Source organism: Dasypus novemcinctus, chromosome 7, assembly GCF_030445035.2.
Source record: "Dasypus novemcinctus isolate mDasNov1 chromosome 7, mDasNov1.1.hap2, whole genome shotgun sequence".
Taxonomy (NCBI): Eukaryota; Metazoa; Chordata; class Mammalia; order Cingulata; family Dasypodidae; genus Dasypus; species Dasypus novemcinctus.
This window is the reverse complement of record NC_080679.1, coordinates 19984612-20010807: the sequence shown is the minus strand read 5'-3', so window position 1 is coordinate 20010807 and position 26196 is coordinate 19984612. Positions and strand designations below refer to the sequence as shown.

The following is a 26196-nucleotide window of genomic DNA, read 5'->3' as shown; positions in this document are numbered from 1 at the left end:
CAACGACCACCTTCCGCCTTGTTTACCGTGATGTGGAGGACAGACCAGCTGCACCATCAAACTGGACTCTCCGGTCATTGAAAATATTACATTCCAGGGACCACAACTGTTCTGTGGCCGGACGAATTTGTGTATCATTTGCGAATTGTCTGGCATATGTCAAAGGAAGAGGCTATTTTGAACCTAGAGATTGTCTACAATTAGGTTATTTTGTCAGATGGGTCTCTTGGCATCGGGATGATATTAGCCTGGTGAAGCGTGAGCCCTGTCCTGGCCGGCTGTGCCTGGAGGTGCCGTCACAGCCGCCCTGGGAGTCAGGAAGGAGTCCGAGGGGAAGAGCAAGGAGGAAGACCACGAAGGGCCCCTGACACTGAAAAATGCTTTAAAAAAAAAAAAAAAAAAGTACAAAAATTAGTAGCCAGAGATTCTGGTGTATCTCTCATAGAAAGATAATATTTTGTAAGAGTAAGAAGAGAAGTACAATGTTTTCCCTCGTATAATACAAGAGGAGAATTCAAGAAAACCTTTAGTGTTAACAAGCAAGGAAAATAAAATCAAAGAGAAATATATTATTTCTGAGACCTTGTCCCTGAGAAGCAGTCCTGGAAGGCTTTGCTCATGAATGTTCAGGAAAATATATTTTTTTAATTGGAGATTTTCAGGTTCTGACCTGGTATCTTTTAATAACTGTGTGCATGGGAGCAGATGTGGCTCAAGTGTTGAGTGCCTACTTCCCACAGGGGAGGTCCCAGGTTCAGTTCCTCTGGAAGAACACAAAAACAAACAAGCAAAACAAACAAACAAACAAACTCAGGGAAGCTGAAGTGGCTCAGCGTTTGGGTGCTGGCCTCTCACATATGAGATCCTGGGGTCAATGCCTGGCCCTGGTACCTCAAATAATAATAATAATTAGTAGTAGTAGTATTGTACCCAGTATTTATAAGATAGTAATACCCTTTAGGGAATTGAAAATAGCATATCCCCACACACATCTTGCTCTCATTTTAGCAAGATAAAATAAATGTATTTTAATATCTATGATAAGATTAAAATTTACAAGAACCCTCAGAAGAACAGGTATAATACAAAGGGAATTCAGAGAAAGAGGATGGCATAAGAGAGGATTCATGGAGAAGGTGACACCTGAGTTAGGTATTGAAAATTTTGGATAAAGGGAAATGGAGCAAATGACAGTTCAGATGAAAAGAATAAACAGCAAAAGAGAAGATACGTGGTGTGCCAAAAAGAAGAAAGAGTTGTGAAGGTGAAGGTGAGATATGTGATTTAAAAGTTCAGAAGTAGTGAGATGGTGGAAGTTCTCAAAAGTCAGGCTAAGAAGCAGCCATGGGAGCAGAGTAAGAAATGTTAGGACATGGGTGAGAAAGAAGCAACCACAGTCTGAGCTGGTAATGTAAATCAGGGACACTGGCAGACCCAGTGCTGAGGACTGTGCAAAACAGCACTGCAAGGTCTCCAGCTCCAGCTGATTCTTGCCATGTGGAAATCCAGGCCCAGTGTTGCCAGTTGTTACCATTTTCCAAGAGGAAAAGGAAAAGAAATCTAAGCTTTATACGATATCACACAATTGATTCCATTTTTTTATAAGTAAGAACCAAACAAAATTTTGTAATGCAGCCTCAAGGTAATCTGTACCTTTGTAAAAGAGCCATGATCTGTGGATGGCAAAATAATAGCTTTCTCTGTCTACATTTTGGCACCTCTCTCTTAGCATCCTACTCTCCTATCAGATTTATTGTTTACCCTCTTCAAGATAATTAGTTACTTGTATTAGCTCTGAAGTTGCTGTTTTTTTTTCCTGCTCTCTGAAAATAAACTGGATTACACATATCCTAACCCTGCTGATGGTAGGCCAAGGGTCTTTCATATACTAGGGTAAGTTTGCTGCTGTAACAAACAACCCCAGTTCAGTTACTTAACATAATGTGAGTTTATTTCTGTCCACGCAAGAGTCCAGTGTGGCTATTTCTAGTTTGCTAGCTTTCCTGGCAACCTTTGTCAGGCTGTTTCCCTCTCGTGGCTCTGCCTTCTCTGAATCTGTGAATCATTGTCTTTCTCAGGAAATGGTAAGTCAGAGAATGAAGGGACACGTGGTTGGGTTTTACAGGCCAGACCTGCAGTGGGACACACGTTACTTCACCCTATCTTCCACTGGCCACGATGCCACCACAGATAAACTATACTGCAAAAGAGGCTGCAGAATGAAGTCCAGCCCTAGGCCAGGAAGAAACAGGAAATGATTTGGCAAATAAGCAGCTAGCCTCTGCCTCATTTTTCAAGAAGTATTTGGTTTTATCCAAATCCTCAGCTCAAAATCAAACCTGTAGGTCTTATTACACGGTTAAGTACAAACAAGGTTGAAATGCTAAGCCTTAGCAAGATGCAGGAAATAGCCACAGAATTCAGTAGTTGTTCCCGTTAATAGTCTCTTTTAATCAACACCCACCAAAACGTGTTCTTCCCTTACACTCTTTCTCCCTCTCAAACGCATGAGAAACCCCTCCAAAGGCAACACCAACTTGGTGATTCACCCATTGCCATCACCCCCCTTTCCAGGAGCTTCTCTTCTTTCTACCCCTATTACAGCATCCTTCATTTAAAGTGCACTTAATACACTTCACTTGTATCATGCTTGAATGTCATTAGGCTTCTGATGCATACCAGGAAAGCAGGCTCATCAAATACTGTCATGGGGTAAGGCCTTTGACTGAGGTAAGGTTTAATTAAACAAATGATTAGCATTTGGGTCTGATCAAAGCATAAATGTTAATATGCTGATTATTCTTTCCTCTTCTGTAAAATGAGTGGTTTAGACTAGTTCACCTGCAAGTTCCCATGTGATTTCGAGATTCCATCCATTCCAAGTACTAAGTTCATGAGCCTTATCCTTACCAGTGTCACATGCCAGACCAGCATGGGGGTCCCCAATTCCTAGTTCATTTTGATGCTTATTAAAACACAAATATGATACTCGGTCTTATGGCTTAGGACATCCCAACCAGTGTGCTATGGCAAGAGGCTGATGGTTATAAATTTTATATAGAAATAAAAAATCTATTTCTCATTGATTCAAGTTTACAAGAAACTAACAAAAGGATGGTGATGGACAATGCTTACCCCAAAAAAAACAAAAGTATCTACAACTGCAAGCAAGACAGGTCCATCCATCTGCCCCATGGGACCTAAGCCCCTCTCAATCAGAAGCAAAGTGGGCATCACCATCCCTAAATCTTCAAGATTGAGGAATGAACAAACATAAGGGGGAATGCAACCATGGGCCAAAGTAGACTTATTATTAGTCTAGTAATGGACAAACAGTGGTCACCAGAGATTCTGAGGGGAGGGAGAGGGAAGAATAGGTGTAACACAGAACATTTTGGGGACACTGGAATTGTTCTACATGACATTGCAATGCCGGATACAGGCCATTATACATTTTGTCAAAACATATAAAATTGTGTGCTGTGAAGTGTAAACCATAATGCAAACTATAGACCATGGTTAGTCACAATGCTTCAATACATGTTCATCAATTGTAACAAATGTACCACACTAATCAAAGATGTTAATAGGGGAAAGTATAGGAGGGGGAGGAGGGGAGTATATGGGAATCTCCTAAATTTTTAATATAACATTTATGTAATCTAAAGCTTCTTTAAAAATAATGAAGATAGTTTACAAGAGTTGATATTATTTTAGAACATTTTTTGATAGCTGCCTCAGAAAAGTTCCTAAAGTCAGCAATTATGTATTTTGGCCCATAAGGCTTTGAACATAAAATACACTGACAGAAAGCAGAGAGGACTTAAATATAAATACATGTAGCACTTCCTAAAATAATCAGTCTGATTTTTTTAAATTTATGATTTACCATTCTGGAGGTTCTTTGTATCTAAAAGATTGTTTCTTCTAACTTAATTTGCTGTAGGTTTTCATATTTTTAATAAATGTTCAATTGAGAAAGTATGTACCATTGCTTTCCTACAACTACTATGACATGGGGCTAGATATTCCTATGTAGAAAATAATTTTTTTTCTCATTAATATACTATGATTCATTCATTCATCACCCAATTCTACTTGAGCTTTTAACATTATAATTAGCCAAAGTCTGATGTGATAAAATTTCATTAAAAATTTTCCAGAAAGAGATGCCTATTTCTAGAAATAGAAAAATAAATCAATTCATTAAAGGATATAGATTATCCAAAATATATTTAATTCTTCACCAGTGAAAGTGATGTTTATATTTTAAGTTTTGGAAATGCAATTATTCTATTAAGGAAAAATTAGTATTTCAATACTTGTAATTTTAACTCCATTTTTCATTCTTTTTGTATTTTTCAATTTATTTTTCAGCATTCAAAGAATGCAAATAAACTATTATTTTCTGAAACCAGTTTTATGATCACAATCCCCTGCAGCCTCCTTAGTTCTTTACATTTATATGGTCTTAAATTTTATGTTCTCACTATAATGGAAAAAGTTTATTAAAACTGGCAGCTTCAGGGTTTCACCACAAAAACGAATACCACAAAAACAAGTTTAAGGTCATACTGAAGCGGTATAAGGCTTATCTAACATTTGGAACCAAGTGTCCGCATAATGCTTCCTTTTAGTCAACCTAAATGTCATATTTACTTCAAAATATTATCAAGGGAAGCAACAGTGTCAAGTAAATTATGCTGGTATTTTTCTACTAAACATCCAGTTTGAACACAAGATTAACATTGCAAAGATGAGCAAGTATAAAGTAAGAAAGAAAATTATCTTATTAGATCAATTACAACAATAGCAGGTGTAGCTCATAAAGGTAGTTATGAGGTCATGTTAACAATAGCAAAGACCACATACCCACACAGTTGAAGAGCTGCTCATTTTCGGTACCTGTATGGAAATCTTCAACATTTTACAAAGGGAATAGAAAAGGTGCCACTTTTTAATACTACTAGTAGACATACGGAGGGTACATCCAATGACATAGAGACACTCTAATCCAGAAAATGGTTAAATCATAAATACGTCATCTTAGAGGAATCAACCTTTGTAACTGTGATCTGTCAAACTCTGAAGAGAAATGTTTAGAACATTATTTATTCTGAAAAGCAGCAAAATAAACCAGTAAAGAAAACAGTAAATTAACACTTTGAAACACGTAAGTTACGGTGGAGATGCTGCCCAAGCTATGTACTGATGGCACAGATGCAAAAAGAGTTTCTAAATGTGCTTTGAAGACGCAGATTCAGTTAATACTTGAGTTTATTCACAAAGAACTCATTAAAAGCATTGTTCATCTGTAGATCTGAATTTCCCATTAAATGACATGAAAGGTGAATCTAACAGAATCCTAGCTGATACAGTCCTGTTTTCAGCTTTATATCACAAAATAGAATTAGAATATCCCTTTTTCATGCCAAAGTACATTGTCTAATGGGCAGAGTTTTTTCAAGGGTTTGTCAAAAGCTAAAAAAGAATTGAAGAAAAAAAAAAAACAATAATGATTCTCCCTTGGCAAACTAATAAAAAATTTGCTTGCTTTACTCACATATCGGAGCATCTATGTGAGCTAAATAAAAAAATTGCAGGTCTGTGTGAAAAATATATTAGCATTTATCAATAAAGTTTATCAATTAAACTTCAGAAAAGTGAAGTTAAAAAACAGTTAATCAGTGATGTTTAGCAGATGCTTAAATCCTAATGAATTATTACATTTGGAAGAACATCTGTGTATGCTTGATGAAAGCTTTATTATTGTTTTAGGAGACTTGATATGGGAAAAAAAGAGTTTGAGTGGATTAAAAAATCCATTTGCTTTACCATAAAAAATGTCAACTTGACAATTTTTAGTGAAAGTAAAGGAAGAGTTATTGGATATTAAAAAGTGATTACACAATTAACTATAATGTAAAGAGAATGGGCTATCAAATTGTGGGTGAGGTGTGAGAAAGAAGCCAAGAAGACAAAAAGTAGTAAGTATTCTTCTCCCATTTGCTGTTACCTACTTGCATCAAGTTACTCCTTGATGGTAAGTACCAAGAAATGATGATATGAATCATCGTGTTCTTGAAAGATCTTCCCTACGGTGTCCCCCATGGAATCAAACAGCAAGCACACTCTTCTCTCAGGAAAAGCACTAGAGAGTTCCTAACTACTCCAATATAAATGATGACAGACCTCAAATTAACACCGAAAATGCATGAGTAAGAAGACATCAAAAGCAGGACACCAAGACAAGAAAGAATATTAAGGAGCTATTTTCCCCAAATCAGTAGAATCCCATTTACTAGCTAATGATGTAGAACCTCACGAGAAGTGGCATGAATGGGACACAAGAACAGGAAATGTGATCAGCAGCAAGTATTTTCTCTGGAGGATGGGCAAGGAAAAGAGAAGAAAGGCATCTACCATGAAAGCTACAACAGTATCAAATGCTCTAAGAAAGCATGATAAACATTGTTTTCAAACATATTAGATACACATTTAAACATATTTGAAACAAAGTTTGTCAAGCAATTAAGAGAACAGATTTTTAAAATAGTAGTAGTAATAATTATTGCTGTTATTAATTCTTACTATGCTCTTTTCATAATAAGGGAAGTCATAGACTCTGTATCTCCAGATCTTTTGAAACCTTAACAGTTACAAAGAATGTGTGGAAAACACAATCTTATTGGATGCCCACCATGTTCATTAAAGGGTAAAATTAGAACTTCAGCCTAGATAGTAGTTTCTAAGGCATCAAATCCCCTAAACTCTATACAATCTTTGGTTATTTTCCATAAATCCAATCCTGAAAAAAAAAAGAATTCAGGATAATAAAATCAGATACATTGTATCTGAACTGAAATTTAAAATGTCTAGTATTGTAAGAACTGCAAAATATTAATACAATTTTGAATTATCATAAAATTAAACATGAAACTTATAGAAGAGGTATTATTTATACAACATATACTTTACACTCATAATCATAGATTATTACAATACAGTTTTCTATCTGTCAGTAGAGGATCAAATTCAACAAAAATACATTGCAACTAATTTATCAAAATCAGTTTTAAAATGTCACATGTAGTTAAAATCATTACAAATAAATACTCAGTCTGTTGAGTTATACAAGTTATTTTAATATCCAGAGCTACAAGTATTCACATACAATATAATACAGACATGTAATTATTATAAATACATTATGTTAAACAACTTTAATTTTTGCTAATTAACAATCCTTTAAGTTATTTTTGGCATGGTGCTGGAGGCTGTCAAATAATTGGACGCGAGGCTTTGCTTATTTACAGGTTTACAACACGCAGCACTCTGAGTCTTCAAGTAAATGTAAAGTTAAAATGTGGGCTTGTTCATGTATTCTTCCATTGTCTGAAAGAGAATAAATTAGAACAATTTTCCTTTAAAACACATCCTTTAGCAGACTGTGAAATCTTTTCCATTCTATCTTATTTTTCCAGCACTTTTAAAAAATGTTTGACCAGACTCACAGTTATTGTCAGGGTTAAGAGTTACAATGCTGCTCCAAGTACTGTATCATACAGGCAAGGTGGATGGACTTTCTCCAGCACTTTCTCCTACTATACACAAGTATATTCTGTATAACACCTTGTACCCTGAGTTGAATCAATAGGGAGCCCAAGGGAGCAGAAAGATACCTTTGGCAGAACCCCCGCCTCCTTCATGTGAGCCACAATCAGCTCATGCAGCCATGCTCAACTTGTTCTCAAGCTTAAACCCCTGACTTGCCCCTGCCAGGTAAGTCACTGACCACCATGGGCCAAGCAGACTGAGGCCACTGGCCAAACTAGATTGCTCAGGGGACAGACTAGGGTTAGATATTAGGTTTTCTAAATGTTTATCACCAGTCCTCTTGAGAATTCCAGGGCTTCTCTCCTGAAAACACTTGTACCAATCATCCACATTTTTTTTTAAACTAGAGAAGTTGTGGGTTTACAGAACAATCATGCAGAAAATACAGGGTTCCCATATACCACACCCTGTTATTAACACATTGCATTGGTGTAGCCACATTTTCTTATAAAGCTCTTATACTTTGATGAACACTGGACAAGAGAGGCAGACTCCCTGATACTTCTGCCCTGTATCTCCTCCAGCCTATGCTGTTCTCGTATTTTAACACAACGGGGGAATCATAATGGCCAGAGGCCCTTCTGGGATTTGTGGAGCCTTAAATTTATACCATCTAAAAAGAAATACAAAGTTTAGCCTAAATTCTGTTTAAAATGAGAAAGGAAATGACAACAGATCACCCATTTTTAAAAAGATGACAAATACCGCAAAATCCAGAACAATAACATTATTTTCATGAATTAAGTGCCTGACACACAGCTACAATATTTGATATACATGTTATGGGTACATATTCTTTGCAGTTAAAATATCTTATTTTTGTAAATTTTACAAAAACGCCAGTAGGAGGCATTGCTAGGTCTTTCCTGCACCTTGGAATGGGCCCGGGGCCAGGAGGAAGCCCTGAAGGTGATACTATCTTGGCTTCCCGCTCCATTGGGCTCCAGGGATTGGCTCTGCCTCGCATGGCTGGATGACTCAGTCTGCTGAAGTCCGCACAGTTGCCCTTCTGAGCTGGGCTGTTACCCAAGTTACATAACCAATGATGCACAAATTTGGTATTTTCTTGAGCTTGCCACTTTAAAGGTTGGAACTGATATTTAAGGCTGGCACGATCATAAGAGATGCTCATGCCTTGCACAAGAGGAAGACTGCAATCTGCATCTTAGGACCCCTTCTAGGTTCCATCTAGCACTGCTTTGTCTTGGACATTCAGAACTATTCCTGCTATGACTCTTGTACCGCATTACGGTTCATCTTGGCTATTAACATGTTTTATGCTTTTAAAGGCGACAAAGTTGCGGTCCACCTAGCAGTTTCTCATGCAGCCACACGCATACCCTTTTGCTTGGGCTAATGAGATAGCCATTTGACCCTCCCTTCTTAACAGGCTTTCTTAGTCTGTGCTCAAAACACCTCCTGTTTGCCGCCCCCACTGGTGATTCTAGGAATCGCAACCTCTGCAATTAACCACAATCTTTCTTCTAACAACTTTGTACCCTTGTCCGCACATTTTAGCTATTAGTCCCAAAATAAGGCACCATCTAAATTGATCTCATCCAGTTAAACTGTTCTTTTCCTTCCATATTATCAATAACTAGCCTCAGAATAATCTTTGAGCACTTGGAGATTTGAGACTATGGTTCTTCTTACTAAAGGGTAGGGACAGCTTTTTCAGTTTAAGGAATTTTTATTAGGTTGGGATTAGGGAGTCCCAGGGGCTACCTCAAGCAATGTCACAAAGGCCTCTCTTAAACTTTAGGAAGTACAGATATGTGCTTGAGTCCAAAGACCAGAAGAAAAAAAAAGAGAGCAGTGGTTTTTTCCTTATGCAATTATATTACGTGCTCCTATCCCTTCAAAACTTTTTGGAAGCAGACCAGATACACAAAGTCAATTTGTCCACCAACTCCATAAATGTTTACTGACTTAGCTGCAGTATCAGTCCCCAAGAGGCCACTAGGAACTCGCTCCCTCTATTTGGCAGATTCTGTTAATTCAACAAGAGAGACTTAGAGGGCAGCCATGACATCGGCTGCGGACTAGAGAGACACAGGAGCTAATGGAGGGTTCCCTGAGACCACCCCATCAAGACTTTCTTCTTGCTCACCAGGGACACGAACTAACAATGAATGTTTAACCTACCTGAATGAAAGGGCTCTTTCTTGAAATGCACACCTCCCAGATTTAATTGGAACTAGAAACACCAGGTGCACAGCAAGCCTTTACAACACCATTTCCTACAGAAGGTAATTCACACTAGTCCAAGGAGTTAAATTATTGAAGTGCCAAAGACCCTGCTAAAAAGCCCATTTCTCCTATAAGGCGATTCCGCAGCAATGGCTCCGAGGCTAGAGTTATAAATAACCCCCAGCATATTTTAAGAAAGGCTGTCCTGTGGAATTTCCAAACCACTGATTCCTCAAATACCATATAAATTTCCTTCTTGTGATATTCGGAGAGGGCTAAGTAAACATCAGAAAGTTCAAATGCATTTTTGAGGCGGAACACCTCTAATAGTAAGTGCGTCAGCCTCCTGACAGGCGCATGCTGACTCTGATGGGTACCCACTTGAGCAGACATCTTTCTCCACGTCCATTTGCCTGAGGACTGGTTCTCTAGGTGGACAGAAGCAAGTAATCTGCTAAAAGATGTACCAGAAAAAGTTGTTGGGAAATCATGCCTTGTGTTGTTTTTTTAACAGACTGTGATATCAGTCCCTTATTTCCAAACAGCAGGAAGAATGACTTCTAACACCAATTTTAAAAAGGTACTTCTAATCCTCTTGACCTGCCATTATGAAAATAGGAAGCTGGAAACCCCCACTGATGCTACAGAAAGAAGGAGCTAGACGTAGCAGAGCTGGAAAGTAACCCAGGACCACCGATCACCTCGTTTGGGAGGGTAAAGGTCGGTGGGGTGCAGGGCTCATTCTCACAGTGTCCTTGGGAGGACTGAACCGGCTAATGCAGGTAAGTGCATCTATGAGGGACAGTGTAAATCTGGGCACTATGCTTCGAAAAGAAAGTCCTACTGCATTTCAAGAAAGAATAATGGAGAGTCAGGGGCAGGACCAAATGGAGGCTTGAGGACCCATTAAGACTTTGGCAAGCAAGCCACGGTGTTCCCAATTTATTTATGCAAGCAGGAACACACATACAGCCTCCCCAGGAGGTGTGAAAATTTTAATTAAAGTGATAAATGCCATCTTCAAAAATAAAGCTCTCATATCCCTGGCAAATGAAATGATGTTTCTCCTTTCCCAGAGAGACAGATATTTTAATGAAAGCTTTTTTATACATCTCATAAAACTATTCTTGAAAACAACAGCACCAAGAATTCGACACTGTTTTCACAGTGAAGGTCCTTCCTAACAAGCTCAACCAAAAACAAAGAGGACAGACTTGGGAGCCCAAAATGGGTTCAAATTCTTATTTTGCACTTAGCTGTACGATGACATTGTGCAGGTCCCTTAACCTCTATGTGTCTCAGCAGACTCATCTGCAAAACATGGGTGACACTACTATCTACCTCTTAGAGTTTTTGTGAGAAGGAAGTTCATACCTGCAAATTGCTTAAAAACTGTGCCTAGCACAGGAAGGTTCTTGGTAAGTGTTGGCTCATCCCCACCACTCAGGGAAACTGTATACTGACCTCCTGTAACATATCAGAGTCTTCAATGGCTTTGACAGCGGAGGTTTTGGATGTTTCCTGAATTTCTCCACCCATTATAAACTCGTCAAGGATAAAATAAGCCTTTTCAAAATTAAAGATAATATCCAGCTCACAGACCTGGTAGGACAGAAACAAATGTTTTGATAAACTTGCAGTTAGTATCTGGGGAAACATTTACCAGCATCTCAATTGTTGTACCCTTGTCACTTACCCAAGATAAACCTATAGGATGGTCATTTAAGGACAGAAAAATAGAACCTGGGAATTCCAGGCCTTTAACAAAAATAAACCACATTCTATTAAAGCAGAGCATGTCCTCAGATAATACTGTTTTATGTGGAAACAGGAAATGAGAGGCTCAGAAATGTAGAAGAATGAGGCGGCTCAGCTCACACTTCCATTGGCACAAAGGAAAGCTGAGCCCCGGCAACATTTCAGGCATTAGGGCTGAGTTTCATTTCTCCTGAGAGGCTTCTCCTGCTCTCCTGTAAATCTTGGCTCCTAGTTCTGGAGACTCTCTCAGAAGCTCATTCTGCAGAGGTTTGAGGTTCTCAAACTTTCTCATGTACCAGAATCACCCAGAGGGCTCATTAAACACAGATGGTTGGGCCACACCTACAGAGTTGCTGATGCAGTGAGACTAGGGTAAAGCCGGAGAGTCTGCGTTTCTAACAGTTTCCCAGGCAATGTTGATCCTTGCTGGTCAGGGGACCACACTTTGAGGACTACGGTCACGGATTAAAGCAGAGTCTGACAGATTGCTGTTTATGTGTACCAAGCGGCAAGGTCACTTCCCATAATCCAAAGGAGGCTCATTTCCAATTCTTCAACCAGCCAGCCAGCCAGGTACTATCCTGCTGTTTTTCTTCCTATTTATTTATTCCTCAACTCCCCTCCACTTCCCCTTTCCATACCCATCCCTCTCTCTTAAAGGTGGGTAACCTGCTAAGTAGTTGAACATTTTCAGTCCTGCCCTACACTTCTGCCAGCAGCATTTAATATTCTTCACTTGTCTTTCTTTTTTGAAAATATCTCCTCCCTTGCTCCTGAGTGGCCATACTGTTCAATGCTGGTTCTCTTCTTCCATCTCTGGTGATTCCTTCAATGATTTCTCTCCCCTACCTTGCATTCCTTTAAGAAGTATTGATGGAGGGCTTCAATCAACAGAACAAACACCTCTGCAGTGTGTTGTTTATTCCAGCAATCTATCCTCTCCTTAGATATTGGTGCTCCTCAAGAAAGCTCTTCTCTTGGCAATGCACATATTTTCCTAGACAATCTCATTTGCTCTCTACTGCAGCAGTGTCTACCATGCAATTGGTTTAACAAATCTAGATGTCTAGCCCTGATCTCTTTCTGGATCTCTAGTCTAATATTTTCAGCTAAATGGACATCTCCAATCCAAGTCAACATGTCCCAAACTATAGTTGTACTCCTCTTCCTTTATTCCCAAGCTTGGGTAATAATCTCAGCCTCTAACTAGTTGCTCAGTTTAATTCTAGAGTTTTACTTCTTCCTCATTCTCCCTCCCATTCCTCTCTCTCTTGGTTTCATCCCTCTCGATTTGGTCACCAAATCGAAAGGCATGTATCACCACCTACACATGCCATTGCATTTGACCTTCGAGGTGGTGTCTGTGACTGCTCAAGACCACCTGCCACTAACACTTTGCTAAAACATTGATCTTGCCCCTCACCTACAGTCTGGTGTCCAGGATAAAGTTTTTATTCCGCAGCATGGCATATAGTAATCTTTACAAACCAGTCCAGAAACCGCCTCTCTGGTTCCCAGCACTCATCCCACCCTATAGCCACACAGTCACAAACTCACCACACTCTTTCATGCCTTGACCCTGTGTATAATCGAGCAGTTCCTGGAATCTTCCCCCTAAATTCCCTTTCCTTTACTCTCCTGCTGACACAATTCAGCTCATTTTTCAAGGCCAAATTCAAAAGTCAGCTGCACAGTGACTCCCCCAAATCCTCTTTCCTCCATTCAGACTGAGCACCACTTCCTCTGTATTCTTATTTGCATCATGTGAGCACTCTAGTACATGCTCACTTATCAATCACTCCCCTCTTCTGTCCACTCACTGCCGAGTCCTGATTTTAGTCATCTTTATAATATCATTGGTATCTAGCACTTAGTAAGAAGCCATGAATGTATGTAGGATAAATGAAAGAGTCAGTCACCCTTTGGGCCTTGTTTTTAAACAGTTTTCGGATTCTTTTAAATGCTGCGTCTCTACATTATCTTAGCAAATCCATATATTTAGGATTTAGGACAATAAACCTACAGATGATAAAAGGAAAAAGGTTTATGTGGACAGATTCAATTGAATCTACTATAATAAATGGCCAGCTTAGAAAAAACTCATCTGACTCAACTACAAAGGTACAGTCTCTTCATTCACTAGAAAACAGCATCAAATCAACATCATGTGTGTATATATAGCTGCAATTCTCTCTCCTCCCCACTTTTGCTTTCTCTCTTTCTTTATATCTATATATTTCAATCTATCTCTGTGTGCACATATATATACATTCATATTCACATGTAAATACATATATACATGATACATATATGACCAATTTAAATAAAAGTGTTTATATGTTGGAACACAATACTATAACGCAGAGTTCTCCAGATTCCTAGGGTTCTGCTTGAGAACACCACCAGAAAAAGAATGTGATGGTTCAGAAAATGTTCTCAGCTTATGAACCCTTTCTTTTATTTCTAGAATACTCTCACTTCAGGAATTTGAGGGAGACCAGAACAGAGGAACACAGGCAAAAATTTGGAGTAGAATGTGGGCCAAGCATCATAAACAAGATTAAAAGTACAGGAGCTGGGGAATGTATTTGCTAAACATATAACAAGGAGGAAGGGAGATAGCGCCTATGATAGAGAAAGAATTTTTGCAAATCCCTAAGGTAAATATCACAATTTAAAAAACTAATAAGAACTTCATTCACTTTTATTTTTTAGCCAGATAAAAAAGGCCAACAAATAGCTAATAAGATGAGCAGGTGCATTAGTAATCAGAGAAATACATATTAAATCAATGTTTATTTGAAAATTAAGAAGAGAGAATATGAATTGCTGGTAACATATGGATAAACAGGTACTCTCACAATCACTCTTGGTTAAATCTGTAAATTTTTATAGACTGTTTCAGAATGTCAAATTATAGTATCTATCAACTTTAAATGTATAAATCCTTTGACCAACACTTCCATGAGAAATTTATTACCATGCTACACTATACTCACACCAGTGCACAAGGATATATGTGAGCAAGGAAGATTATTACAGCATCATTAATAATAAAAATTGTAAACAACCCAAAGTTAGTCAATCAGGGCATTGATTAAATAAAGTACAGTACACCATACTATGGCACAGGATCCCATGCTGAAACTGGAAAGAAAAAAGGTAGATTTATATGGACAGACATGGGAAAAGCTCAAGATAGCCTTGTAAGGGGACAAAGAAAGTTGCAATAAAATGCATAATGCAATCTCATTTTTAAAACACTGTATATATATCTAAAAGGATATGTAAAAACTATGCATTATTTTGCTATTTTAAACAATATAAATAACAAAAAGAAAGCACAAGGCATCAGAACATCCATGAACACAAAAGGAGGACGAAAAGTAAGAGATTACCAGAAGTCAGAAGAGGCAGAAAGTCACGAGTAAAAGTAGCAAGATGAGAGTCGAGGAACCTCAGAGTTCAAGGTGGGTGTAGACCAGGAGTCCAAGAAAGACAGGAGCCTCCTTAGGAGAAACCAGCAATCAGAATCCTGCAAAGTGAACCTGATGCAAATTGTCTAGAAACTTCGTACATACCACTCTTAGCAGCAACCCACCCCCAGGCACACTGGGCACTCCAGCAAGGGGGGAATTAATCAGTTGTACCTGGGTGCAAGGGCTAGGGCTAGGGTAAGGAGTATTCAAAGGAAAATACACACAGAACATCACACACACACATGCATATACATATACATAGACACAACGTGGAGAGACAACTGATATGTCTAGATCATAAGGGAAATGGAGGCACAAGTTCCAGTGGCACTAGACCGAATGATACAAATGAAGAACTATTTCAGATACTGCAATTCCAAGTGATACCCTATGGTCATTCTTTGAGTCTAAAGACCAAATTGCTATCATATCAGAGAGTAAGAAGGCAAACACCTCAGGAGAAGCTAGGACAATCCAGGTTTCCTCAGCTACTGCCTCATTACCCAAATCCTTCTAAATGACACCTTAAGAAAACTGTCCCGTTAGGAGGAAATGTGCCCCTTGTGCTTCTAGGCTCCACCCACCTAATTGTGCAAATCAACACAGCTTCCTCCTCATTGTGTTAATAAACTCTTGAGACTCTTATTTTTTCTCATTTTTCTCATGTATCCGTATTCTGGAATAAAGCTTATTTTTAAAAAAACAGAAATGGCGTTAATTTAACTTTTATCTGTGATGGCCTGGCCTTATGCTTTACTATAATCTTGTTTGTGAGACTTCTATGGCAGAATTCATGGGTCAATAAGATTATTTCTGGAATTTCAATAAATCCTTTTGGATAGTCTAAGAAATACCTGCCTTTGCTGAATTTTGTTCTAAAGTAAATACAAAAAGTTTCAAGGTAAATACAGTAAGTGCTCCCCAAAAAAGAAATTATAAAAATACATATATGTAAAATAAAAGTCATTTTAATACAAACATGTACTACTATATAGAATGGACAATTATAAAGTATTGTTGCTTACATTGTCACTTTGATACTCAAAGAAGCCCCAAGAGTAAAGTAAATATTTCTGTTTACCTTGTTGATTGCCATTTTTCTCATCTGTAAAATGAGATATATCTCAGGGCCCAAATCATAGTAGTGGTTAGTGAATGTGCCAACACGAGGCTGTGGGACTCCTGATCCTCTCCCTAGTGCAACAAGAGAACTCCCTATATCAAGTTCAACTCCTCACTGGGACAGCAACATCCACACACTCCAAGTGTATCCGTCAAAACTCATGCTATAGTCTGTACCAGGAAAGCATGGCAGGTGTCTAAATCCTCAAACTGACCCTTATCTACTGCAATACTTTGAGGCATTTCCTCTTAACCTCTATAAATTGAAGTTAATGCTACTTGCTGAAGATTGAAAGATTAACTAGTTAATCCTTGTAAATCTCCCTGGACCTGAAAAGTGCTTTTAAAGAAAGTACATAACTCAAATTAGTAGCCAGAGATTTTGGTTTATCCTTCATAGGAAATTAATATTTTCTAGTGTTATAAGAGAAGTTCATACACAAGGGTTTGCCTTGGATATTACAAGGGCAGAATTTGAGAAAACCTTTACTGTTAACACATGAGGAAAACAAAACCAAAGAGAAATATATTATTCCTGAGATGATGTCAATGAGAATAGGCTCTGGAAGGCTTTGTTCATCACTGTTAATTAACAAGAATTGAATATCTACTGGGCATATAGCCATGAATTGCTCTTAGCTGCTTTTAGCTTAATGAAAGATGCATTGAATTTTTTAGCGAATTAAATTTTGGTTCAGGAAAAGAGCTTCTAAAGATATATCAAAATAGGATGGAAATTTAATGTTAGAGAAATAGAAATTCATCTGATTCCCATCTTAATTTAACTGGACTTACCATTCCTGTTCTGAATCAACATGTTTTGAAATTTATGGCTGAAATTCAATTAGAGAGATCAAAATCAAAATTCAGCCCCATTTCGCATGATCACAATTGGTTTAATCTAGGAAAAACCAACAGTCAAAGCAGAGTACAGAAATGACAGGGAGAAGGAGGGTTTTGGGAAATCAACTTTGGCCTTTACAAAGTGCTGTATCAATAGATCACTTAAAAAAAAAAAAGGGGCACCAAAATGTTAGGATTTATTACAATAGGAAAGCATAAAACTTTTAAATCCCAAATTTAAAAACGTGTGTGGCAGTGTAATATTATTTCTTAATTCCAAAAGAGAGATACAGATTATGTTTGCAAACTGGTCTGTTCCTCTGGGCATGATACACTGTGATTGCATTAGATTCAGCTGAGATATCTGACTAAATTATGTTAAGATCAGGGCTTTGATTCAACCAGGTCATTGGAGTGTGACTCAGCATTGATTCCCCATTCCCTTAGTGGGCTGATAAAACAGACTTTCACATGGAAGTAGATGCACAGAGAAGCATATATGTGAGGAAAAGGAGAAGGCTCCATTAGGCACAGCAGAGCTCCCAGGAAGAGAGGTGAGCCTGAAAGTATATAGCTGACCTTGTGATGACAACAGAGCAGCTGAATCCAGGAGGAAATCAGCCCTGGGGAGAGAGATGAGTCTTATGCCAGCCTACAGCTGAGATCGGAAGAAGCTGGACCCACAGAGCCTCTAGAGAAAGAAGGAAGGCTGAGCCCACATCGCCCACCATCTTGCTTCAATACATGGCAAAAGACTTTGGGTAAGAAAGTACGTCTTACGGTACCCTGAATTGGACTCTTTAAAGTCTTGTGACTGTAAGCTTCTACCCAAATAAGAACCCTTTATAAAAGCCAACAGAGTGCTGGTACTTTGCATCAGCATTCCTTTGGCTGACTAATACAACATGCTATCATGTATTTGCCAATCTCTCAAATAAATGAAAATAACTTGGTGAACAAGGAAAAGAAAAAAGAAAAGACAATCTAGCTGTCCTATTACTTCTCCATATTGACCAGCAATGTGAAATCGTTGAAACAACATTTAAGGTCTTATAATTTCATTTACAAAAAATAATAAATACATAAACAGAGTAAAGGAGAAAGAGAAGAAAGAGAAGGAGGGAGGAAAAGTTCTTTCAGAAACTTTTCTAGTGCTTATCCTAATGAAAAGAGAAGTGTTGCAATAAATTTGATAAAAACCAAAACAGCAAACACTGCTCATAGAAAACAGAAAGTTCTTCTGAAAGCAAAATTCTCCCATCAATACTAATAAAAATCTTTAGTTAGCAAGGGAAGAGGAAAGAGAGTATTAGTGAGGAGAAAAGATTTTCCAAATCCAGTGATTTCTTTCTGGAGACTGTGAACTGGATTAAATGTTTCTGAAACATTTTCTACAATCTTGCTACTGTGGTGAAAAAAATAAAGGAGTAAGACTCAGGCCATGATCTCAAGGGACTTGCAATTTGGTGGTCAAGCAAATACAGCACAAGTTAAGGATAATACAAGGCTGTTCCTTGTTGTGGGAGCACTGGACATATCAGGGGTAAAGGAAGAAAAGCTAGGAGTGATCTGGGACCAGTGTTTTGAAGTCTTAAAAGTTAGGCTTGGACTTCTGAATTGTATTTATTATAGATTATGGCGAGAGACTGCAAAGGAATACCAGGTCTCATCAGGGCTTTGCAAGGCAGACTGAAAGTAACAGGCCAAGGAGGGAGGGGAGAAGGGCCCAGAGGCAGGAAGGACCAGATGAAGAAACATGAAACTTAAATTCTAAGTAAACCTATAGCAGTAAGAGTGGAAAGGAGGAGAGGGACTTTAGTCCTGTATGAATAATCAGTCATCTGCGGTGAAGGGCAGCGAAGACAGAAGAAACCCTTTTGCACTGAAGGAGTCTGGAGCATAATAAATTCCATTACAAGAAAGAACAGGTTTTCAAAAGATGACAAATGTTGTTCTGGTCACATGAAGACTGAGCTGACTGAGAAGCCAAGCAAAGACCATGACGAACAAGTGAAATCGAGTCACCTGGTAAGTCAGGGATGGATATTTAGGCGAGAAAGTAAAGGAGACTCATAAGGAGAGTAGGAAGAGAAGGAAGACATTTAGAGGACATGAGGAGGAAGGGAGCTCAGTGGAAGAAACCAACGCGGGGCTCTCAGAAATACAGACAAGATTCAGCACAATTCAGTGTCATGGCAAAAACAGAGGAGAGAATTTAAAGAAAGAGGTGTGATGAGCAAGACTCCAGCACTGCAGACAGATCAAGCAAGGTGAAGAATCGAGAAGAGACACTAGCATTGACCATTAGGGAGCTGTCAGTGTAACTTTATGGTTTCCTTGGAGTAGTAACAACGGAACCCAAGCTACAAGCCGCTGAGGAGTGAATGTGTTCTGAGGACTGATGCACTTGGTACAGTACATTACTTAGCAGTAAAGGGAAGGAGACTGAATAGGAAAGTGAGGTAAAAGTATTTGGGTTTTTCCTTGGTTTGTTTTGGTTTGGCCTGGTTTGGTTGATTGGTTGGCCTTTTTTTATCTTTAGTATAAATAACCTTAAAGAATAACATAGAAAGAAGTCAGAGATGGGATTAAAAAGTCAAAATGAACATCAGTGAGGAATAAGAGACAGAGAGAGAATATTGAGGAAACCTTCACAATTAAATTCGAATTGCCTGAAAGCAGCATTGAATTTATCAGGTCTCCAGTGTGTTCATGGTCAAGAGAGACTCCATCAATCCCCTGAAAGCTTTGGATTTTTCATTTACTAAACATTGCTCTCAAGAATTACAGGAAGAGGTAGAGGCCTTGCATTCTGAACTGAGGTGGCCTAGTATGACCTTTGATACAAATGCAATTAATATATTGGACTTAAGAGAGAAAAAGAATCCAATGAAGGACAGAAATAGAGTTGAAGTGAGAACTGAGATGGAGAATCAGACTAATTCTAATATACCGGAAAACACTTACATTTCCAAAGTATTTGTCCAGTAACTCCACATAACGATGCACAATCTCTAGTGTCAAGAGCTCATTGTCCTGATTTTCTACTGCACAGCAAAAATATAAACTAGCATACCTTGAAAAGAAAAAAAAAAGGAAAGTAAAATATGATGCTATATTAAACAACCTGAAGACAGCTTTTTCCCAAAGAAGACGCAGTGACCTCCTCCTCTCCAGAGATGATCCCCCTCCAAGAATGAAATCGTTATTAGTCACATGCAATGGCCTTCCAAAATGTAAAAACAGAATATGTAAAAACATTGTGGGAATTCTGTTAAATATGTGAATGGCTCTCAACAAAATTTTACTTTGAAGAGATATTATAAGTGGGACAGAGGCCTCTGGCCCATGGTAACTGGGGTTTGTCCGTGCCCGTCCCCTGCTTGAGATTGGTCTTTCTAAAGTCCAACCCCCTGACCAAGGCTCCCGTGGCCCCACGCTCCTCCACCCTCTCGCTTCACACCCTACAGTCAATCTGTTGTGTGCCCATCCCCTGCTTGTCAAGTCCTTCCTTTTGCTGAACTTCTGGTCGTGCGTTTCTTTGGCCTACAACACCATTCTCCTTGACCTGTTCTTCTAGCTAACTCCTACTTCTTTAGGTCTCAGTGGGGACAGCATTTCCCCCAAGAGTTCTAGCCCCTCTGAGTGGATGGATGCACCTGCTGTGCATCCCTCCACCCTCCATCAGAGCAGCTGGAGTTCTTCATTGCCCGTCCCTGGCCTGCCTCACCCACTAGATAAGTGGCTTCATGAAGGCAGGGACCCCTGACCTGCTCACCATTGTATACCCAGTAGATGTAAAGAGCTGTTAGGAGAACCACTGAAGCCTATGTTTTATACAATTGTTCAAATTACAAAAGAACTTAGTTTTAGAAAACCAGTAGGCAAAGAGATGGGATAAGCTTCCTGTCGGCAAATACCTCCTGGGAGGCTTATTGCAAAGGGCCTTAGCTAGCATCTTGCAAGATGTTAGTGCTAAAACCTCTGACCACGGACCCAGCAAAGATGCTTTGCCCAGATACTTCCTGGTAATTCTCTCCATTAAATATGAATCTGTGGAAGTTACCAGTCAGCCATGTTCTTGTCTTGGCTTAGGCATCAATAATCTGCATGTTTATGGGCTCGGGGCCTTCTGTTTCCTCAGCAATAAGTTGAGGTTCCTTTCTAGTATGGTCTTACCATGGCAAGGAGATGTAGTAAAAAGAGAATGCATAGGCTTTGACAGCAGAAAAGGTCTGGATTTGAGTCCCGGCTCTGCCATTTCCCGCTCATTTACTGTGACTGGGGACTAATTACTTAAACTTTCGGCAGCCTCAGTTTACTCATTGCAAATATAAATAATAACTATAACAGCTGTCTAATCAAACCATAGCCCCCATCTATCCCATTTTTTCCAGTGTTTGTTACCAACTGAAAATACTTTATGTGTTTACATATTATCTTTCACTTCCCTGCCTTTCTACAAGCTCCATAAGACTAAAAATGTTTTTGGTCTTGTTCATTGCTGCATCCCGGCATTTAAAAAAACAATGCATTAAAAAAAAAACCAATACCAGGAATATAATAGGTGCTCATTAAATACTTCCTGAATGAAGACATGCATTATCAACCCATAGCTTTAGTACCTAGAATCTCTCCAGGCACATGGAAGGTCTTTCAATAAATGTGACTTCTTTTCCAGTTAGTCTACTGGTACAAATATTTGGGCCCCAGCCTCCAAAGATTTCAGTAAATGATGGAATTGGTGTTACAATCACAAATGTTCAGGATTAGAACACTCCAAAGTAATAATTAGAAATTCAGTTCTCATCAAGTTACTCACACCTTTTATAAACAACTTTTAACTCCTTCCAGTCAACAAAACTGCTTGTCCTCTGACCACGAGAGAGAATGATCTGAACAATTTCCCGGGTGATCTTTTTCCTCTCTTTGTCAGGGAGGGTGGTGTACCATTTCTGCAGCCGTAATTTCCCTTGGCGACTGAAGAGCAATATGAAATGTATCTAGAGCAAAGAAAGCAAGGGGAAAACCAGAACCTTGTTAACCAAATCATTCCATGTACTAAGATTCAGTGGCATGGTTCACACAGGAATATAAATCTGGACAGATTAAAAATACCTACTAGCATGAAAATTATCTCATCTGACAAATTGCATTTGGCTATTCAAAGAAAAAAAAAGAAATGTGAACATCACAGACATAGCGCACTTATTTATAGGGGAAAGATAAATTGTGTGTGTGTGGTTTTTTTTGTTTGTTTGTTTTATTGATTTTGTAAAAATATTACATTAAAAAAATATGAGGTCCCATTCAACCCTACCACCCCCACCTCACCACTCCCCCCCCCAGCAACCCTCACTCCCATCATCATGACTCATCCATTGCACCTGGTAAGTACATCTCTGGGCATCTCTGCACCCCATGGTCAATGGTCTACATCATGGCCCATACTCTCCCACATTCCATCCAGTGGGCCCTGGGAGGATTTACAATGTCCGGTGATTGCCCCTGAAGCACCATCCAGGGCAACTCCAAGTCCCAAAGGCGCCTCCACCTCTCATCTCTTCCTGCCATTCCCCATACCCATCAGCCACCATGTCCACTTTTCCCACTCCAATGCCACCTTTTCTCTGTGGATCTTGGATTGGTTGTGTTCGTTGCACCTCTATGTCAAGAGGAGGCTCAGATTCCACATGGATACTGGATGCAATCCTCTTGCTTTCAGTTGTAGGCCCTCTAGACTCCATGGTGTGGTGGTTGTCCTTCTTCAACTCCATCTTAGCTGAGTGAGGTGAGTCCAATAAATCAGATTGTAGGAGCGGAAGTCTGTTGGGGCTCAGGGCCTGGCTATCATATTGTCAGTCCAGAGATTCAAATCCCCTAAATATATCTTAAACCCCAACACCAACTACAATTCCAGTAAAGTAGCATGAAAGTCTTGTGCAAAGAGATCCCATCTGAGTCCAGCTCCATCACACAGAAACACCGGCTCCAAAGAAGGGCCATCTGCCATGGCAGTAAACCCCATCTGCCATGACCATAGAACCCGTGGGTCTCTTTAGCCCTCAAAGGAATGAATACCTGGGGTTGTATCTACTTTATCTGTCTCTTAGACTCTGCTCAGTTGTGCTTAAGGGCAATCCTTCTGAAAGCCTCCAGACTCTTTCTTAGAGACTCGTAGCCATATAAACTCATTTCTCCTTTCCTTTTCCCCCTTACATTAGGTCAAACAGCAATTTAAAGTCATGTTATTATATGTAGACAGTGATATTCTGCTGATCTGCATTGAACCTTCAATTCAAGGTCATTTTCCAGTTGCATCATCAGTTGGTACTTGGTAGTGATCCCTCGGTGCCAGGGAGGCTCATCCCCGGGTGTCATGTCCCACGCTGGGGGGAAGGCATTGCATTTACATACTGAGTTTGGCTTCGAGACTGGCCACATTTGAGTAACATGAAGGCTGTCAGGAAGAAATTCCCAGGCACAGTGCTGCTCTAGGCCTTGTTCTTATTTCAGGCATATAGGCTCACAAGTATAGTCATTAGTATCATGCTCTCACTGTTGGACCCTCATTCCTTCCTGGTCCTTACCGTTGCACCTGGGGGACTGCTGCTGCTCCCCTAGGGGCCACGACAGAGCACCCCCGGCCAGGAACCCAGTACCCCCCCAGCTTTAGTTTTTAATTGTTGCCACTATGAGTATATCCAAACATTACCATGCACCCTGGACATAAGCCCTGTATAGCTCCCTGTCAGCCCTATATCACCTGTCAATAGTGTCCTATACCAGTATTCCTCCGCCGCCACTGCTGAACCACTCTGTGATCCAAAACCTCCCGAAAATTGAAGCCCAATATAATGTCAGGATCCCTTATTAGCAAAATGGGATAAGGCAATGGGTTTAAAGGTCAGGTACAGAATACATGTTGACTTGGAAAAATTCTACATCCTATCTTTTTCTTTTTCTTTTTTTTCCTAATTATTGAACTTCTCTTCACAAGAGCCCTAGACCACGGCAATTCATATATACAATATATAGTACTCCCACACATCCACCATAGAACCTTTTCCCTTCCACAGTGATATTCTTATAACTTATTCATATCATATTTACTTAAAGTGATGTACAGACTCTGAGACAATAGCTTTCAAACAAGGCGACATCCGCGCTTACATTGTGGTCCATACTTTAGGATATACAGTTTTCTAAATTTTTAGTTATCCTATGTTTTACATTATGGTTTACATTATTAGTCTGTCATCCCCTATATGTTTATGGTGTAATATTACATGTTTTATATCCATCCCTGTGCACTCTTGCGAAACTCCTCTCTTACCCCACATTTGTTTTTTAAATTCATCTTAAGTCACAAATCCATTAGAGGGGAAAAAATATGCCAAGCAAGTTTATAATTTATTTTAGAAAATGTAAAATCTTCCTTCACAAGCCAGAAAAATAAGGTGTTTAAAAGAATGTAAGGGTTTACTTAAATAAAAATTAGATACCAGTACCATAGCACAACCACAAATATCTAATGATAATTTATAAATAAAAGAGAGAAGTAAATAAAGGAAATGAGGATGATGCCAAGAGAGAGAGGAGAGAGAGAGAGAGAGAGAGAAAGCAAGGGTGCCACCATATACATATTAAATGTAAGCTCTTTCATACAACCTATGGGTTACTTGGCTAAGAGTTTTAGAATCAATGATTCCAAATTACAATTTTCTTTGGGATCTAATAGATTTTTAACAATTTAGATAGTATGTTAGCCACTCTAGGAAGCAACCTGATTTTATATCCAAGTTTTTCCAAAATGAGTATCTGAAATAAAAGATCATATTTTGATGAAGTTCTAAAAGCATTAAATGAGTGGAAGATAATGTAACATTTAGAAATTTACTCTGGTATTTTGGAGGTATGGTGAATTTGACATTTATAAATTGTCTAATGGCCTGGTCTTTGTCTTATGAGAAATTAGGTTTTCTTAATCCACAATATTAGAAGATCTGGTTTAGAATCATAATTTACTTTGTTGGGTTTCTTTTCGTTTTTGTTTTTTTACGAATAAAATTCATTGTTGTAGTTAATTGTATCTTGCAGGGAGCAATATATGATGGGAACCAAAAATAATTAAATAAAAAAACACTTTTTATAAAATATTTGACTTTTTTTATTGAAGAGGAGAGAGAAGGAGACAGAAGGCCACAAGACAAAGGCAGACTTAAATTTTGAATTGCTGGCAAGCCACTATCAGAATGCTACAGACTTCTGGGGTAACATGATGCTGCTAACACCAAGATTTTGGACTGCTAGTCTCCACAATTATGAGATAATAAATTCCTGTGGTTTAAACCAGCCAGTCTATGGTATTTGTCATAGAAGCCCTGGCAAACTAAGGCAACTTAGCCCTTTCCTTCTAGAAGAAACAGGCCGGTTTTGGCCACTCCTTCCTGTTCTATTTTCAGATCTCATAATCATCATTGTTGAGAGCCCTCTGGGCTAAATGTTACTTTTGCCTTGGGGTACCCAGATCAGTGCTCAATTCTGCAATGAGAGGCTGGAGCTGTTGCTGAGCCTAATGGTGGATTACTTTACAGAACTTCTATGTTGCAACCTTATCTCAGGATCAGGGGCCTATCTTCTTAGCATGGATCAGCAGTGGAGAACAACAAAGAACAACTTTTCATTCCAACAATGAATTCAAAGAGAAAGGTTAATCGGTAACATAATACACGAATCCATAAAGCCCATATAAAATATGAAAGCACATAAGAAAATTAAATTTGGAGTAACAAATAGATTCACATTTATCCAATAATTTCCCTGCCTAAGACGGTGTTGAAAGATTCAGGCCTCAAATTCTAGGCCCTGCTCTGAGAGAGAACTGTAACTCTTATTTGGTGGTATCTGCCACCGCTCCAGATTTGATGGTATAGCTTGAGTGAACTGGCAGAATGAATTGCAGTGATTCACAAGAGTTCATCACCTCCAGCAATTAATTTTATCCAATTTATCAATTTCGTCATTCAAGACATATTTGAATAATATATTCCAAGAGGTTAATCAAATGCCATCTTTTATTAGCATTAGCTTGAGAGTAGAAAAAAAGAGCAATGGGAAAGCTTTTCAATATTTACAAGGAGCCAACCAAAATTCAAGCTGATATCATAAACTGATTTCAGAAAAC

General features: G+C 38.9%; 1 protein-coding gene across 1 annotated transcript in view; it reads right to left on the bottom strand.

Annotated features, from left to right (window-relative positions):
• Positions 1 to 5259: 5259 nt before the first annotated feature.
• AP1S3 (adaptor related protein complex 1 subunit sigma 3) overlaps positions 5260 to 26196 on the bottom strand; it is a 60824-nt gene continuing 39887 nt past the window's right edge. The window contains exons 2-5 of the mRNA XM_004453113.5: positions 21834 to 22012; positions 19977 to 20085; positions 11272 to 11409; positions 5260 to 7395 (exon numbers count right to left, since the gene is read on the bottom strand). Of these exons, the coding sequence (XP_004453170.1) occupies positions 7360 to 7395; positions 11272 to 11409; positions 19977 to 20085; positions 21834 to 22012 (462 nt within the window). The 3' untranslated portion in view covers positions 5260 to 7359. The remainder of the gene's footprint in view (positions 7396 to 11271; positions 11410 to 19976; positions 20086 to 21833; positions 22013 to 26196) is intronic.